General features: G+C 39.7%; 1 protein-coding gene across 2 annotated transcripts; it reads left to right on the top strand.

Annotated features, from left to right (window-relative positions):
• The first annotated feature begins 5477 nt into the window (after positions 1-5477).
• LOC113012395 (endophilin-B1-like) lies at positions 5478-14935 on the top strand. Of its 2 annotated transcripts, none has more exons than XM_026152567.1 (11): positions 5478-8721; positions 8937-9327; positions 9480-9621; positions 10625-10753; positions 10999-11132; positions 11281-11373; positions 11487-11570; positions 11677-11700; positions 12011-12100; positions 12239-12339; positions 13294-14935. In XM_026152567.1, the coding sequence occupies exons 2-11, from the start codon at positions 9271-9273 to the stop codon at positions 13862-13864; spliced, it is 1425 nt and encodes a 474-aa protein (XP_026008352.1). In that variant the 5' UTR covers positions 5478-8721; positions 8937-9270; the 3' UTR covers positions 13865-14935. The 2 variants fall into 2 exon arrangements, with proteins under 2 accessions (XP_026008352.1, XP_026008353.1); XM_026152568.1 differs by having other exon boundaries at positions 9017-9327.
• Positions 14936-19081: the final 4146 nt, after the last annotated feature.

Genomic DNA, 19081 nt, shown 5'->3' on the forward strand with positions numbered 1-19081 from the left:
AACTTAAATGGTATGCGATCAAGTAACACATTAGTATTATGTACGTTGAATAATAGACACAATTACGTAGACTTGATTAGAAAAACATATGTTAACTTAACAAAAACATATATTTTAAGTAAAATGAAAATAAATAATTAATATACACTGAACAATCCACCTCATTCATTTTTTTGAGTGTGTCTTTCTGGAGATGCTGGTCTAGAATGACAGGGTGTTCTAGATTCTCTGCCACTTTTTTGAGAAGAGTCTGACTCTGTATCTTTTGCCCGTGTCTGTGCTGTTGCAAGGAAGTTTTGGATATCTTTAATAGCATCGGACACTTTTTCGCTCTGAATAATTACATCAATTGCTTCATCATCAACCAAGAGCAGAATCTTTTGCAAAAACTTTGCAACTGCGTCTTCTATGATTACATAGAGGACTTCGGGAGAAAAGGAAACTCTTGATTCAGCTGCTGTCAGTGGTGTACTGGAGATAACAGAGTCTGATAGACTTCTACCCATAAAAGTATTGGGAATTTGGTATATACGACTTGTCATTAAATGGTCGTACATTTTCTCTGTTAATTCCCTTGAGAAATTTTTGATGTCCTCGCTTATTCTAATGTTCTCAAAGGTTTTTTGGATAATATAATGTTCTTCCTCTTTTGTGAACTTGTATATGTCAATAATTTCAGATCTGATGACATTAAAGTTAGCTGGAGTAGAACATTTTACCATGGTTTCCAGAGTAAATGAGCTTCTTGAAGGGGAACCCATTCCCTCAGTTTCAGGGGAGTGGCTTAGGTTTAACAGACTAATCAAATGTCTTTTGCTCTCCTCCACTGTGTTTTTCAGCCCCTCTTTCATATTTTCATAATGTTTTTGTGCGAACTTCAAAAAATGGTGTTTGCGGGATTTTTCTGGTGCGCAAGGAGCACGTGAGTTGAAAAACTCTCTCACTTTATCGAAGATGGCTCCCATAAATCCAGATTTGGGTGAGATACATTTCTCACTGTGGGAAGAAGAATCAGTGTCAGAAGAAAGGAGATTGTCAAATATTATATTTGACAATGTCAGCTGCAAATTTTTCTACTGTGGCATCAGGTTCCAAACGTGCCTGCCTTTCAGCTTCTGCACATTCCCCACTTTCTGAACTTTCTTTCTTTTCTGAAAGTTGCTCTATTTTAGCAGGTGACTCAGTTTCTATATCTTCGTCGTCATCTGATAATTCATCATCTGCAGAATATGATTCTCGACTATATCTGGTCAGAATATCACTAACCTCCCTGATGGCGAATTCGCGTGAGATGCCGGACTCACTGCTGTCTGTGCTGGATTCAGATTGACTTGAATCGCTTACCGATATAATGCGTGAGCTTTGCCGTTTTATTGCGTATAATTTCAAGCATGAGAGAGCAAGAGAAACCATGACACGGAGTCTTCCAATATTCGGAATTTTTCCGCTGATGTAAACAGCAGGGTTTAGCGGTAAATTGCTCTGCCTGACCACGGTGGCAATCGACTTTACCTTATCTGAAATCTCCCTCTCAATCATCATTGTCAGCTGTGTAACACTCACACAGTACTGCTCAGGGATGCTGAGCGCTTTAGCAAAAGTGACTGAGATGGAGTCACCAAGAAATGGATTTTTTTCTAAATCCGTAGATGCACCACGCTGAATGGCGGGAAGCGCAAGTATCAAGATTTTGGCTGTGGCGATCTGTATGATTTCAGAAATCATGTCGGCCAAAACTGCTTGAACATCAGAATCCAAAAGTCCATTTTCTATTAAGATCCACTGTTCGTCAGAGAGCTTGTTGAAGGCATTATTGATAGTCGGTAACTGTCATGGTCCTGCGGCCATGACTGAGTGACTTTGTGTTTGTGTCCCTTATTGTTATTATTCTCTTTATTATTCATGGGCAGGGGCCCGTTCTTCGTACCTCGCTAAGTAAGTTAGCCGGATTTGACTGTTGACGATTTCGCGTGATCCTGGATCGTTCGGTTCTTCGAAGCCCATCCGGGACTTGCTGTCATAGCAACAGAGCCGTAAGCGTAAACCTGCTCGGGAGCAGGTTTACTTTATGTAAACAGGATTAGATCGCGGCCACTCAGGTATTTCCGCTTCATGTATACGAAAGCAACAGCGATATTTTACCACTGTTGTACCATAAATAAATAACATCAATGTAACTAAAAATAATGCAGCACTTGATCCTTTTATTGATGTCACACAGATACATACAGGTCATTTCCTAAAAAAGGGAAATGTACTATTAACATTCTATTACATGTATGTGATTATTACAGATGTAATTCAGATTTCAGAGTAGTAATTGCAATTTACTTCGTGTAATCAAGATGGGAGACCACGGCTATAAAAGCGAAGGTGGATTTGGGAAGCCTGTCGCAGCCATGTCCTGTCCGTATACGCGAGCCACCCATTGCGGAAGGTGCAAGATTGATAAGGAGAGTCCTCAGAATTCAGCGTATATTGCGGGACAGACAGGATCCTTTAGCTCAGCGCGACAGTGTGCTCATAGAGAGATATCGATTTTCCCGTGAGGGTATTATTCACTTAACCAACTTGTTGACGAGGGGGTGCAGGACCACCACCTGTCTTTTTTTGCGCTGCCCCTTTTCTTGGTTGCTGTTATAAACAAACAAACAGAGTATTCCAGGGTCTCTTTCCAAGAGACGAAAAGCAATATAAGTGATCAATATTACCATTCTGTAGAATATTCTTATATTTCCCTTTTACTTGTTCCCATGTTCTAGTGGGTCCTGTTGTGGCGCTAATGTGAAAGGGGATATAATATAACATAATGTAATATAATATAATGTAATATAATATTGGATAATATAGTGTGATATGATAAATCTACCCTACCGCCTACTGGTGTTGGCCAGAGGGGCCGATGGCGCGATATGGCAGCCTGGCTTCTGTCAGTCTGTCCCAGGGCAGCTGTGACAGCTACCAGTGTGTGAATGTGAGAGTGACTGAATAGTGGCATTGTAAAGCGCTTTGTGTGCCTTGAAAAGCGCTATATAGATCCACTCCATTATTATTGTTATTATTAAATTACTTACGAGTTTGATTTGTCAGCAACTTTCTGCCAGCCCTCTCTCCTTGCTTTTGCAGCCTTTGCAGTGTTCCCTTGCGTTTTAATTAGACTCTGAAACTCCTAAAATCCCTCACTCAAGAGTTCTTGCTCTGCTGCCGAAGAATACCGAGCGCGCTCCTTCGACATTTTCGCCGACCAATCAAAGGGTTGCCGATCAATGTTTCTACTATCGATGCGTAGCCCCTGTTGGGCCACCCAGTGATCTCACATTACTTCATCCAGCTATACTAATCGTCAACAACAGGTGTGTTCGGGGAACCGGAATAGCGAGCTCAGAGTTAGCGCGATGATTTGATCTTGGATGTGTCATTTGATCTTGGATGTAGTAAGCGACGTACGAAGAACGGGCCCCTGTTTTGGGATGGTTTGTGTTTTGGGATTTTAGATACTGGGTTCTGGGTTTGTGCTCCCTCTGTTGGTCCCTGGTGTTAGTGTTCCCCTGTCTCGTCAGGTTAATCAGGTCCAGCTGTTTCCCCCACCTGTGTGTGATTTCCCAGTGTCTCTTTGTGTACTTATAGTGTGTGATTTCCTCTGCTCCTCGTCGTGTCGTCTGTGTTCATACCTGGTGTAATCCCCTGCGTGCTCTCCCTGCTGTTCTCCCTTCATGCTCAGGTTTGCTATTTCTTTGTGTAGTTTCTCCCAGTTAGTTCATCCTTAGTTCTGTTTTACCATCACTTTATATTTGATATTATCAATAAATCACCCTCACACCTGAATAAGTGCTGCGTTTTGAGTCCTCCTTCCACTCTCCACACGGCCGCTGCCCCGGACCGTGACAGTAACAGCTCATCTGGTGATAGGACCAGAGGAATATGAAAATTAGAATCCGGTGTTTGAGACATTGTTGTTCCACAGGGATTCCCTCTGTTAAAATCTTCCTGAAATGCTAAACTTTCTGATTTGAAAGACTGGGGAACGTTTCACGTGTATAAACTGCCAGGCGAACTCTGGAAGCTGTAACCTTTTGACTTAGCTTGGGTCCTATTTGAGGACTGTCCCGGATCAAAGGCAGATCAGACTTTTTTTTTTTTTTTTTTTTTTTAAATTAAACTTTATTTACAAACAACAGTTTAACATACAAGGCACCATCATTAATCCGATTATGTTACATCCTCGGTTGAGCATTATAGCCAAACAAACAAACAAAACGAACAAAAAAAACAACAACAACAATAAGCACAAAGTTAAAAGAGTTAGCACAAAAATAAAGAACAGTCATTGAAGGATTCGAACCAAAGGCAAAAACTAACGTGCAAAAAAAGGGCAGTCGTGATTATAAAATAGGGAGTTTTTTGTTTTTTTTAACATAGGTTAAACTCTTTAAATAAAACAACAAGTTTATGGGCTTTCTTGTTATTCACAAGTTTCAGCGATTTAGCCCAGAGTCTAAAGTCATTCAGCCATCTGTTTATACATGGTTTAGCTTTAAAGTATCTGCATTTGTGAATAAAAAATTTTCCCATTAACAAAATCGTCCTAATCAACAGGTCAAAATCTGCATTCTCAGCAAGTATTCCAAATTTTATTACTGTCACCGTCAAATGTGGTAACTGAATTCTCCTGGACTGTAGCCAGCTCCACATGTCAGTCCAGAAGGAGTGCACTGATTCACAGTTGAAAAACAAGTGATCCAGACTTTCAATATCATTTTCACAAAATGTGCAGGCGTTCACATCTAAATTAAATTTCCGTCTTAAGAATTCATTGGTTGGATAAACCTCATTAATGATTTTAAAGTGAACCTCTTTTGCTTTAGGGGAAAGAGGAAGTGAAATATACTTTTTTTCTTATCAAAGGCAGATCAGACTTCTTCTGTGACGGCACTTGTTCGAATGCACGAATATTCACGCATGCGCAAAAGCACCCGAGTTCCAGACACGTCATAAAGGGTGCGCAATCTCGGCAGATCATCGCGCAAATAAATCTGCAACTGACAATGAAGTCCATTTTCTGAGAATGAGAAACTATGGTGCAGTGAGCTCTCAAGCCAGCCGCACTTTGGATTTTGTTGAATTTTTTTTTTTCCTTAATACGGTATGCGAGTTACTCTGAAACTACGGAGCTCCGCAGGGGACATGGGAGAAAAAAACATTAAGACGGACTTTTGCGAGATCCCGAGTTTGTTTTGCGAGATCTCGCAAAAGTCCGTCTTAATTTTTTTTTCTCCCATGTCCCCTGCGGGGCCCCGTATGTATGAAACACAGCAGAGGTCGTTTTTTTTTTTTTTTTTTTTTTTTATCTTGCAAGTCTTTTCCTTATTTACTCCGGAGTGCAGCAGATGTTTTGCTGTGTTAACAAACACAATAGACTATAACCCTTACTTTAAATATTATATATATTTAAAAAACTATGTTAAAAATTCTTTAAGAGGTGACACAAATTTCACATTTTTGTAACGTGGCAATATGCTGAGTGGCAGCTTTTTCCTTCATCACTTCCACAGTTTTTCTTAATAAGTTAGGACTGTAACAACTTCCAGAATAACCACTGCCAATTTATCTATAAAAAAAGTAATGTCACATAAATCAATCTTTATTTGTATTTATTGACAACATCAAGTAATAAAACACAGCTTTAGTGGTTTGCTGTGGAAATTAAAACATTTTTGTCACTGTATACAGAAAACCAAACAAAATGCAGTCCTTTGCTCAAATTACTGCAGCAGTTCAGTACCGCAGCTGTACATGTGTTGAGTTTGTCGAGTATGCCTTTGTGCTTGTCCTTTTCTTTCCATCAAGTTTGCCAATACGAACACACACACACTTGATTTAAGATGGTGTGTGCTCAGTCTTCTAGCAGTATGTCCAGTTCTTCTAAAGGCAGTCGCACACTCACTTCTTTCTCTGTCAACAGGTCTACAAACCCCTCAGCTGATCGGGAAACAGCTGAATTGTATGTACCAGTATACATACATACTGATTTAGTTTGCAGAAGCGGTAACTACAGCAGGGTGATAAGTGTAATTGGTCAATTTGGTAAATATGTGCTGAGCAAGGCAGGATATTGATCAAGTGGCACCATCTTTATTTTTTATTTCTTTTATTTAACCAGGAAGATTCCAATGAGATTAAAAACCTATTTTTCAAGGGAGACATTTAATGAAATCATCTAACAAATAGTGTCGCCTACTGTGTGATTATTTGTTCTAATGTACCATCAAAGAAGTGCGTTTCAGTAAAAGTTTAAACCCTGTCTCATCTATAGTCTGTTCATCTTTTATATACAGGTTATCTTTTTACTGAATTGTAACCAAAAAAAAGATAAGGAGGAGTGGCTATCAGCTACTGATTCTTGTTATGCTCCTGTTTTCTCTTCACCTCTCTCAGTTGTCCGTCCCTAAGCTTAGTCCTTTCACAGGTTTCTTCCTCTCAACAGTCGCCAAGTGCTACTCACTAGGGATCCTCTCTAACACTGTTGAGATTTATACATATACACATTCAATGGTTGCACCCTTAACGGTTACTGGTATATGTAACATGACCACTTCTGTTTTCTTAAAAGTAAAATCATAGTCCTCAAAACACTAATGTTAAGGTTTCAAAGCCATTTCCTCTTTTTTACAAATCTGAGCACCCCTGTATAAAGTCAGTTGGTTGGTAAAACGAGCTGTTGTTCGTTATTAATTAGCTCAGTTTCTCTCGTATAACCGCACCTAATGAGTCTGCAGGGACTATAACTATAAATTGAGTTTTGGGAAATATCACTTTCACAGTATGTGTGTGCCTCACCAGGGGACCAGGGGATATTCTGTAAGGCCTTGAAGAAGATTACTGTGGCTTTATCCACTTTTCCTTCAGACACCTACAAATTCAAACTTACACACTTTACATATACAATGTAATCACTGTGATATTTGTGTATCCACAGCCACAGAAGCTGTTCTACACTTCTGTCTCCATGTTCAATATTTGTAAACTGCGGACAATTCAGTCGTTATTCCTGAAATGCACATATTAATATTCTCCTTCTTTTTTAATGATACTGACGCTTTCAGAGGCATCATTTCTTTTTCTTATTTAAGCAAGATCAGGTCTCTACTTTCTTCCTAACAGGTTTAGTGCTCCAGAGCAGAAAACAGCATCAACGTGAGTTTGTATGACCGGTCTCAACTAGAAGGTGTACATCCTCCAAAGTAAAGAGCAAAGAGCCCCGGTTTCTGTTGCTATGGCATTTTCAAAAAGTCCACGGATGCGGTTGCTGAGGCCATTCTCTGGCCAGACAGATAAGGGATCATCATGGAAATGTGATCTATAAATATTGCAGACATGTACAGTAAGTGCTAAGTATCGTTTGATAATGTGCAACCCTGTTTCTATGAAAGCTGTATTAAGTAAAACTAAAAGCAAGACTGCAAATCACTTAAATCTGCATTTAAACAACATTAAACACTGGGACTTTTTGAGATGCTCATCTTTCATCATGCTACTAAATCTTATTTGTGTTGTGATGTTCCATCAGATGTATTTATTTAATGCTTTTGAGCATTAAACAACTTTTCCAATTTTTGTTGTCCCTCACTGGACTTTTCTGAAATGTAGTTTTTTGTAAATACTTTCGAAATCATCACCTTCTGTTTTTATTTGCAGTTTTTTGGGGAAACAAGGATGTAAATTATGTGAATTTTGATGTGATCCTGCTATCTGATGCTTGTGATTATCGTCTGTTACCTTACCTCTGAGCTGCATCTACCAGCTGCTTCCTTTGCTATTCAGCAACTATGGCAAAGAGGCGCGGCACCAACTGCTGCAGTCTCTGGTTACAGAGTGAAAAAAAACGGCGAGCCCAGCGAGCAGTATGGCAACGGTACTCCACCTGAAGCACACATCACATGGAGGTCAGCCAGACCAAAATAAACAAATAAGCTTAGGGCTCAAAAAGCTTTGAGAAACACATCTAGAGAAGAATGGGGGAAAGGAGCTTTTATTAGCCTGGCCTGTACATAAATGCTTCAAAGAAGGGCGCTGGTGGTCCAGACTGAGAGGGCCGATGGCAGTACTAACACCTCACACTGTGCCAATGAGACAGGAGAGATTGTTAATAAAAAAAGTGGGCATGTTTCTTGAATTTGAGTTATCTAGAAAAACATTGAAAAACGCAGCACTGTTGTACATTCCCTTGTAATAAAGCCATTTAGTTGGTAAACGTGCCGTAGTGTGTATCTTCTAATCTCTTAACCCTCCTTAGACTCACAGAGCTAGACAGGCTTGTCAGCTGATTGTTTTAATCCCGTCTCCCGCTGCTTCTTCACTCCTGATTACAGCCAACTGGTTCAACTTTTTACATAAAAAGAAATCGCCACTAAGAAATGTCTGCTTAAAAGGCTGGGTGAAGGCGTGAGTATAGCAGTAGTTTCCTTTTCAGCTAGCAATATTTTTCTTATCTAGTAATGAGTTCAGGCAGTCAGAAAATCACTGTATTTGTAATTATTACTTTTCTTCTTTTTGTTAATGCTTGGCTGTTGTTTCAGCTGGCTTTGGGATAGATCAGGATGAGCTTGGTTGTATTTATGTATTTACAAATTTATAGTGGGAAAGCAAGATAAATACATAGGAATATGCTTTTATTTTGAATGATCTGAACCGGAAGTGTGGATAAAGGCGCTCTCTTATCAGGTAAATCTTTTCCTTTTTTTTTTACTATACTAATAATTTTACTGAATTTTCGACACCTATAAATGTCCAGTTTAATTTATGTAAAAGCTTAATATTATTTAAACCTGTCGGTATTCAAAATAATCCGTTTTATCGTTGTAGTGAAGCTTTGAAAAAAAAATCAAAAACGCTAGCTAATATTTAATATCACTGTGAATCTGTTGCTGTTGTCAAAGCCGACCGTTTTGGATAGCCGATGCGATGCTGTTATTTTCCACGGTTCTGAAACACATGTTAAAGACATCCAACTCGACAGAAGACGCGCTCAGGATGCGGAGGAGGCTAAACGGTCAACATACGCACTTGCTTCGTCCTCTTGGGCTCGGCTGCTCGGTGTTAACGGACCGTAATCTTGCCAGCAGAAAGTGGGGCGGTTAGCCGGGAGGCTATGGCGAGGTCTTCCTCTTGTTGTTGGTTAGCTGTCTTTTCATAGCGTGGTTACCCCGGTCCTGCTTGGCCGCTGATTGTCAGTTGGTCCGCCGGAGACGACGCGACCTTGGGGACGCTGTCATGGATTTGACTCGGTTGGCCGTGGATGCTGGTCAGTTCATCAACCGCGCTGTTCAGGTAATAATAATAATAATAATAATAATAAAGGAAACTATTATGTGTTTTTCCTGGGCTTTAATCTCAACCCTAAATCAGCGACTGCCCTTACTAAAAGAAAAGTGCGCAGTTAAGCAGTTTGTTAATCAATGTTACCCTGAAATTCGCTCCAGTACACTGGAGAGAGTCTAGGACAGGCCGAGAGGACTGAGTTGGATCCCGGACTGGAGGAGCTTTTATCACGGGCGGACGCCACCAAGACGTGGACGGACCAGATAATCTCCCAGACTGAGGCTTTACTGCAGCCAAGCCTCGGTAGGAGAACATGAATTGATTTAATGAAGCTGCCCTGATTCATTGAGCAGTTACAGATGTATACATACCCACTTCACTAACAGTTGGTCCTGTTTTTGCCACAATTAGCCCTGTTTTTATGATCCTGAACTCTAACCTGTTCACTGTATCCAAATATATAAAAGGTGAGAAAAAAGATCTGAGCATTTACTCTTTTAAAGTAAAACATCATCTCATTAAGAGTAATGGAGATGGTTTCCCTCTTCCGAGGAAGGTATTCTATGGAGTATTTTTAAAGACATTTACAATGAAGATGAGAAATATTTAGATGACCTGTAAATATTTATGAAGAAAATGCATCTGGGATGATATCAAGCAATTTCCAGCTGCCAACATACAGATAAAAGCAGAGTCATCAAATCCCATCAACTTACTGTTGTGGTCCTGAGTTAGCTGAGAGTCTTTACCTCTGGGACCAATCGTTTCAGCTCTCTTTGTCCTCCCACAGTACATGCATACATCTTCCTTGATGTCTCTTGTTTACTTTGGTAGCAATTGGCCTGTTCGGATGAATAGAGATGCTTATTCTTTAGCCTGTTTGAATCCAATTACGTTTTCTAATGGAGTTATGAGTGGATGTGGTCTGCAATCTATCAAATAAAAGGTACATTCAGCTGCCAGATGCATCCAGGATACATTTTCAGGTCATGTCTCGCTGAATTTATCTTCCAAGGGTTTATAGTCTTCTTGTAAAATCATTTTTACAATGATATTTATTATATGAAACAATATTTTAGGACCTTCTCCTTGTGGAAGAAACTATGAAACCAATGCATTACAGTTTAAATCACAGGGATGAACTATGTTTTGAGAGGTGTTGTGTGTGTATTGTTTATTACCATTTTTATTAATTGTATTGTCACAGGTGCATCCTTTAACAAATGTACATGATAAAAATTGTCACATGGTGTATAGAAAATGTAGCCACTGAATTTTGATGTGACCTTTGACCTCTGATACACAGGAGTGCGGTTAGAGGACCGGCTGTATCAGCATCTGGAGTGGAGCGTCCCACCCCGGCCTCGTGCCGTTGAGTTACTGGGAGATCAGATGACTCAGGCCGGGCTGGAGATTGGATCAAACACACCTTATGGTGAGTACACACTCACCAGCCATTTTATTAGGTACATGCAGTTTGCCAATACAGGGTTGGTTACCAAGCAGTTGAGCAGGAATACCTAATAAAGTGGCTAATGAGTACGTGCATTTTATTGATCTGCGAGAAGGATCTCAACTATTTTCACATGTTCATTTCTTTGCTTATTCTTGTCTTTTTTGTGTTATGAGTATATATTGAAAAGTTGTCACTGTGTTGTATTTTTATGTTTCTCTGCTCAGGTACTGGATTGATAAGGTGTGGAGAGGCTCAGAAGCAGCTCAGCGAGGCAGAGAGGAAGTTTGTCCAAAGCACTAACGTTCACTTTCTCACTCCCCTGCGGAGTTTCACTGAGGGGGAATACAAAGCCATACAGGTAAACACATGCCTCTGTATCACATGCACACAAACTCGCACCTTTATTGTGATTATCACAGCAGTGATTAGGTTATTTTACGCTGTCACCCAAAATAATATTTAGTTTATAGGTTATTTGTAAAGTAAACAAGATTGCTTGTTCCTAGAATGAACGCAAGATGTTGGTGAATAAACGTTTGGACTTGGATATCACTAAGGCCAGGCTGAGAAAAGCCCACGAGGCTGAGCAAGAGGCCAGAGTGAGTTACACCTTTACATTATTACATACTTTTCAGTTAGTCATACTCTGACTAAAAGCTAAACATGTTGATATTTGACATTACAGTTCTTGTATCTTCTGTCTTTTTGTCAGAACCTAAATGCCAACCCACTGGAAGATGACTACTTGTCTCATGTCTCCTACATGTTCAGCTTCCTGCGTGTTAAATGGCTAAAGGTCAGCAGTTCTGTGTAGGAACGTGCATATTAACAGACGCAGATGAAATTGTTGTTCAATCTTCAAATAAGGCATTGGTCTTCTTATGTCTCTTTCATGCAAACAGATCTGGGCTCAGGAAATCTCACAGGTGAGTTCCTTATCAGTTTAAAGAACACAGGATCTGAAATGGTCTTCATACAGTATATCAGTGAGGCTCTCAGCAGTAATTGATATGAATATGGAGCTGCTGTTAGCACAGACAATATTTCCTTTCTGTAGTTTTCTGTTTGTTTAGACTTGAGCTCATTTTAAATGTTGTATTATTTCGGCAGCCATTTTTAGAAAAATAAGAGAAAAACCATACAGATGTGTGTGTGTGTGTGTGTGTGTGTGTGTGTGTGTGTGTGTGTGTGTGTGTGTGTGTGTGTGTGTGTGTGTGTGTGGGTTTGTATGTGTAGGCAGAGATGGAGCTGAGGATTTGTCAGAGTCTTTACAATCGACAGTCAGAAATCACAAGAGCTGTTGTGGAAGAACTCAGCAACACACATGTACGTACACTTAACGAGTTCAAATTTGTGTTTGTTTTTTTTTACTATCTGTTTCTTAAAGGAACTGTTGCTTTTTATATTTAATGCTTGTGGCTCTTTACCTTGTTGGATATGTTTTCCTGCTATCTACCTCTACAGACCAACCATATGCGGAGCCTCACTGACTTTGTGGATGCTCAGGCTAGCTACTATGCTCAATGCAACCAACATGCTCAGGAGCTGCAAAAACAGCTGGCCAGGTCTGTGTAGTCTCATTTCCATCTTCAGAAGAGGAAGAAGAATAGCTTCATTTGTATAGCGCTTTTTAACACACAGTTCCAAAGTACTTCACAGTTCGAATTAAACCATACATGTACATGTTTCAGCATACAGACACACAGTCAGGCATACAGTCTTATGCCCAACTGGCCAAAAATAATGGGAGAAAGCTTAAGAAAAAGCAGTTTTTTAAAACAAATGACTCTTTTGCCTGACCTGACAGGGCGAGGAAGACTGTTCCAAAATTTAGGCTCTCCAACATCAGAAGTGTGGTCCCCTCTGGATTTAAAATAAGAGCAAGGAGCAGTTAAGATACATTGATAAGATGATTAGAGAGGCCAACTAAGGTTATAAGCTCTTGGTAGCTGAGCTGTATATACAGGAGCCTGGCCACGTAGGGCTCTGTATGTTATTTATTTCACTAGAAGCCAGTGAAGGAAAGCAGAAAGGTTGCATAAAAGGTTTCAAGATTTCATTTTTGCAGTGTTTCCTAGAAAAAAGATTGGATGAGCCTTCTGGTGTGAGATTAAATTTCTGTTTTTATTATATTTATACCTTGAGCTGTTTAGGTTTGTAATTTTTCATACAGCACAATGAATCTCCAAATCATGGCTGTCTAAGAAAACATGTATTTTCAGTTTTGGTGTTTAACAGTTATTTTATAACTACAGTGTGAATAAAACAGGTTATTTGCAAAATTTCTTTAAAAAAATACAGTTTGTAGTGAGATTTGGGTCAAATCCATTATATTTTTGTATCGTTTTTCTTTTAATTGAAACTGAATAAATTAGAAGTTTTAACGAGCAGATTATATAACTTCAGTACAAAGTAGAAAATATTCAGGACATTTGGTCTTCTAAAGAAACCAGGACTACAAAGAATACTTTATGATTTGAACATGAGTGGATTATATTTATGGTTTTATTTCTCTGCAGCATTTCAGCTGTCTTCTGTTCCAATAACTGGCAGTCTGCAATTAGTAATCCCGTTGGTCAGCCATCAACAAGCAACCACGAGGCGAATGAACCCATCAGTGCAAATCACGTCACTCCGTTACCTGTGCTTGTCCACCAGCTTCCAGATTTCGACCAGGACTCGTGGACTTTAAACTCACCACCCCAAACTGTGAAAACCACAGCAGATTCATCTTTCAGTGCACTTCTGACTCACCAGACAAATAACAACAATAACAACATCATCATCTCCACCACCAGACAAACACCCAGCAACCATGCACCAATCTACAGCCAGTCAACAACTGTTCGAGCGATTGATTGTGTCTCTACACCAAACCAAACGGATCAGCTCCAAGCACCCGGCAGGACGGCCAGGATGTCTGATGCTTCTCCTGCTTCTACCCAGGTACTAACATTCAATACAACATCTTCAATAAGCAATGGTGCAGCAACAGCAGCCTCCCCGCCTTTACAACCCAGTGCAACCTGTAGCATCAATGAAGGAGATGTCCAGGAGTCTTCGTCAGGCCATCAGGATGTGGGCCAGTAGAGACGGCAGGTTGGGAACATGGCATCAACCCAGAGTATTTCAGCTTTGACTTTAGGAATATACACAGTGATTATATCATGTTCCAGTTTAATTAATCCCTTAGGGATTATAATGTGAAGTTGTTGAAGTTGCTTATTTTTTAAAAGCGTAATATAGTGCCACAATCATTTTAGACTTGAGCTTTATCCATGTATTATTCATGCTGTGTGAACATGATGATGGTAGATGTAAAGTCTGTTCTGTGTGTAACATTTCTTGGTTTCAGGCTGGAAGACGAAGCTAACAGACTGTTATCATTTTGCAGTGTAAAGTTGTTTTCAGTTAGTGTCTGTGAAACTGATCTTTTTTTCTTTCTTTTATTTACGTTCTGGTCAGTGAGAACTAATCAAGCTCTGTGCCAAGTGTATGTGTTGGTGTGAATACATGAATTTTACTGTGTCTCAGTGACCGTGTGAACTTGTGGTAATACTTTGGCCCAAACATGTGACACCTTTAGAAAGAAGTGTATGTGCATATATGTGACTGCCACCTTCTGACTCTTGTTTGTTAAACATGAGGTCATTTTCCATACGAAACACAGTTTCACTTCTGTCTGAGCGCATTTGCATTGGGGAACCCAGAGGTGACTGGACCTTTGTGCTTCTTCATACGCGCGCTGGGTGTTTTCCCACGCATACACTCATTTTTCACCCTTTACCTTCTTAAAGCCCCCATTTGGTCAAATGGGTGGAAATTTCCACGTCCAGATGTTGTTAATTTTCTTCATGAGGGCAGACCTGCCTAACGTGGGTCTACTCTGGAGGGACTCTGGATGGAAACAAATATTAATGTAGCACTGGCTGTACTGAAATAATTGCCTACAAGCTCAATGCTTTTGTCCCAGTATGTAAAGATGTGTGTGGGTTTGTGTAGTCTTCATATCAGAGCTGCTGCCAGTTTCAAACTACACGCACGCAGTCATGATTCAGCCACGAGTCGTTGAGCTGACGTCAGTGTGGGTTTGAGTTTGCGCTTGATTCATGTGAAGATGTGGAAATAAATATGCAAACAGTGATGTCATGCCGGTCTAAATCAAGTGTGGCGTCTATCTTTGTTCTCCAGTCAAGGTGTTTCTGTAATTTCCTTGTTAAAACCACAGTTCATATAGCTCACTTTCCCATCATACCAGCCATCTGTCTTAGATTTACACGCAGTGACAATATTTTCAGACTGAGGTCTTGATCAAGCCTCCAAAAAATTCTGTTTGTTTCACTGTTTCTGACTCACTGCCAAGCTTGCAGTTAAGCTGGATTCGCTTCACTTTTTCTTTTTTACACAAGAGTGAGATCTCCTTTTGTTTTACATGAATCACAGCCTTTCAACACATGCACACAAGCTGTAATAGTTACCCAGAATTGCTGACAAAAGTGTGCATATGTGTGTCTGTTTTTCACTCCCACTTAACCTTTTTCCTGTCTAGAGCTGTCCAAATAGATTAGATCAATTAAGAGCAGTTGGTGTGATACTGATCAAAGCAGAGCCTGCGGTTCATTAACACTATAAACAGTTATATCTTACGTCTTTACAGGGGCTGAGGTGCAGCCATCGCTGAATGCAGATTCAGTTCTTGCTATTTTTTCCCCTACAACTCAGCAAGGAAAAATAAATCTGTCCCTAAATGTTCATGAGCGTTCTTCCTCTGCACCGACAAAACAAGTCCCTGTCACAATTCCAGCATATTTTTATATTTCCGGTTCGCACTTTGTCCTTGAGCAGATCTCTCATATGTCTTGGTATGAATCTTTTGTTTGATACAGGAAGGAAAGGGACGCTTTGTTCATGATGAGTGAGTTGGGGAAATGGATAAAGGAAATTTTGATTTTTTATATTTTTTTTTAGCTTATTTGGTTTCTTCTGATGCTACCTGAGGGGCACATGTTACAGATTGGTGCAAACCCTCATAGTTTAGTCTGTAAAGGCCTCATGCTAATGCATTGTTATTCAAAAATATAATTGAAATTCACTAAAGATAAAGGCCAGATTTTCCTACCCATGCTTAATAAAATAACAATAAAAAGAAAACAATCTGCATAATACATTTATTATCTTGTTATTTCTATCACATGATTTGTCTTCCCTTAAAAATATAAATGTCCCCAGTGTCTGTAAGAGCCCTCCTTATCTACATTCACCACGAGTTTGATTGCGAGACCAAGCAGAGAAAAATAATGAAGGTGGACTGATGTTTATTAGAAGATGTACTGATATTCAAAGCATCATGTCATCTGTGCAGTAAGAAAATCTAAGTGGACTGAGCTCATAACCTGGAACTACTCACCCAAGTACAGTAAGGTGCTCTAATTACTTTGATATTATTTTTAAACTATCTTAGCTATAAAGAAGATTGTTAGATAACCTATACATTAAAAAAAAAACCTTTTAAAACAAATTCTAATGAAACCCCATCTACCTTGTTTTACATTTAGATAACTACACCTTCAGGTGAACTACAAAACATGACATATTGTTCAGCCATTGTTTATCCAAAAAATAAGCCAAAATGCAGAAGCAGTGTGTGGAGAAACTAAGTACAGCCTTAAAGCTTATACAGCAATTAAGACCGTAAACAGCAGCCAGGTGCTGTTAATAAAATGCACTTGATTATCGATCATTAGCTGCTCTAGAAACGCAGACGTTTTGGCAGCTTGCATGTCTGAAACATTAAGGTCTGTGTCAACACGGTGCCCTGAGGAAAGACATGAGCAGTGATCTTAGACATTTTTTGCCCGTTATTCTGGAAGAGTTATTTGAAGTCCATCATTCTATAGTAACAAAGATTATTCACAAGTGGAAAACATTCAACACAATTGCCACCATTCCTTGGAGTCGACCTCAGAGCAAATTCACCCTGAAGCCAGACCATGTAATGCTCAAAGAAATAAAATAAAAAAATGAAATAAGAGTAACATCTCAGACTCTACTGGCCTCGGGTAGCATGTTAAATATTAAAGTTCATGACAGTACAATTAGATAAAGACCAAACAAGGATGGCTGTCAAGAGAAAACCTCTTCTCTTTTTAAAAAGAAGCAGCAGAACATCTGAAGTCTCCAAAGTTGCATCTGAAAAAAGACTTCTGTAACAATGATCTTTGGACAGACGGGACCAAAGAGGTCATAATGTACAAAAGCAAACACAGCACATATAAATGCTCTATCATGGTAGAGCAGGAAGGAATGCTGAGCGTGCTTTCTTTTTCATTCAATGCTTCTGTATTTTGGCTTAGTAAATATTAACATGGTGTAATATGTCGCATATTTTTGTTCACGCAAAATTGTATTTACCTAATTTTAAAACCCGCTAAGGACCAGATATTTTTTTATTATGTCCTGATATGTAAACCCTTGGATCTAGTTTATTTTTAGCATCACTGTATCCTGTGCGGTGTTTTATTAAATCATGCAATGATGACTAATGCAATCATTTTAAATGATTAGACACTATTATAAGTCTGCTATATGATTTCAAGGACTCTACTGTTTTACGGCATGCTCTATTTTAATAATAGCGCCATATTTGCATGTTTTCCTTCCCTCCCTGTCCCACATATTGGTAACAAAAAGCGTGTACACCCAATAATAACACTCAGTTCTCATAAAATGGTCTGTGTGATTTTGCACTGTTACCATGTGGTTTGCGCAACAGTGAAGTCCTGTTGCTGTTTTACATTGCCTGTTTAATGCAAGCTTAGCTGACAACACCCATTGTCCCATTTTCCCTAACAGCCCTGTTTCGTCAGAATGAGCCAAATCACAGGATCTGTTTTCTTCTAATTTCCCGGCTCTGAAAATTAGAGTCAGGAAAATTAGAGTGAGAAAAGCAAAAAAATGGGGGGAAAATGCTTTAGAAATCTAAGTCATCACCATCTTTCTCTCACTCTCTCCCTTCCTTTCCATCTTTTCCCACATCTCTGTATTTTTTGTCCTCCCTTCATCTCTCATCACCCCCCCCCCCCCCCCCCCCCCCGTTGCCAGCTGGGAGTGTTTTACATGACAGCTAAACTGTCAGTGTGGTACGCATGTTGGGGTGGTAAACAGCATCTGGCAGTTGCTGATAAATGTAACTCCTTTCTGATGATTCATGTGATGGCTTACATGGAAAGATGACCTATAAAGAGGAAAAAAGAAGTGGAAATCCTTTAGATGGGATCGAAGAAGGAAGATGAAAATAGCGACACTATCGGTTTCATAAAGCTCAGTTGTTAGTTCTAACATGTAACTCTTCCAGGGAGCTTATTCAGTTCTGTTTTACAGAAATGGGACAAGGAATTGCATACGCAATAATGACGAAAGACAAACCTGACCTTCTGTACGTTTCCTCGCCCACAACTCAAAGTCTTTCATCTTTTTCTAAATCTTCAATCCATCTTTTCCTGCAGGTTCTCTGTTTTCCTGAAATAAATGTGCCAGCTTCACAGTTGTTGCTCCCACTGCTACAATTATAGCCGCCCAGACAGAGACTATCAGGAATAGAGACCGGCAGACGTGCTGACATGTGCAGTAAAGCGGTCACTCTGGAGGTCTGCAGGGAGAAGAGTCAGGGTTTTTCCTTTGACCTTGACCTGTCCTACTTCTGCTGTTTAGCCACAACACCTGTTGATCAGAGACCTGAACATGCAGCTGGTTTTACTAAGAATGCAATAATGCTATTTCACAAGCATATAATGAAATCCAGACCATTCAGTGTTGCAACTTTTCCACGTTAAGAGGTCTGATGGTTGTGCAAACTGTACATGGGGACTCAGTCTATCCATAAAAAAGGTACGTTTTACTAAAAAACACAGAGAAGCAAGTTTCTAGGAATGCCTTCTTCCACTTGCTCAAGGTCCCTGGGGGGGTTAACTCATTTAACTGGTGAGGCACTGAAAAAGGTTAGTCTCTGTGGAGCCTTGTTGGCTAAAATGACCTGTTCTACAGCCAAGCTGCTGTTGTAGACATGTTGTATATGCTTATCTGGACAGTTGTTATTGTGAGATTAAAATTTAATACATATGTTTATGTATTCATTGTTAATAGGATGTCCTTATAGGTCCCTGATGAGCTCCAAAATGCTGCAATGTTGGAATACTGACCGATCGCAAAGAGATCATGTTTGTCCAGTAGTAGTGTCTCTTCACCAGCTGCCTGAAAATCAAAATAGAATTTGCAATTTGTGGTCTTACATACAAAACTCTTATTGAC

This window comes from Astatotilapia calliptera, chromosome 19 (genome assembly GCF_900246225.1).
Source record: "Astatotilapia calliptera chromosome 19, fAstCal1.2, whole genome shotgun sequence".
NCBI lineage: Eukaryota > Metazoa > Chordata > Actinopteri > Cichliformes > Cichlidae > Astatotilapia > Astatotilapia calliptera.

Coding starts and splice junctions, on each gene's coding strand:
- LOC113012395 (XM_026152567.1), top strand. CDS start 9,271: ATGGATTTGACTCGGTTGGCCGTGGATGCTGGTCAGTTCATCAACCGC. Junction 9,328..9,479: donor TCATCAACCGCGCTGTTCAG/GTAATAATAATA, acceptor AATTCGCTCCAG/TACACTGGAGAGAGTCTAGG. Junction 12,101..12,238: donor AAGAACTCAGCAACACACAT/GTACGTACACTT, acceptor CTACCTCTACAG/ACCAACCATATGCGGAGCCT.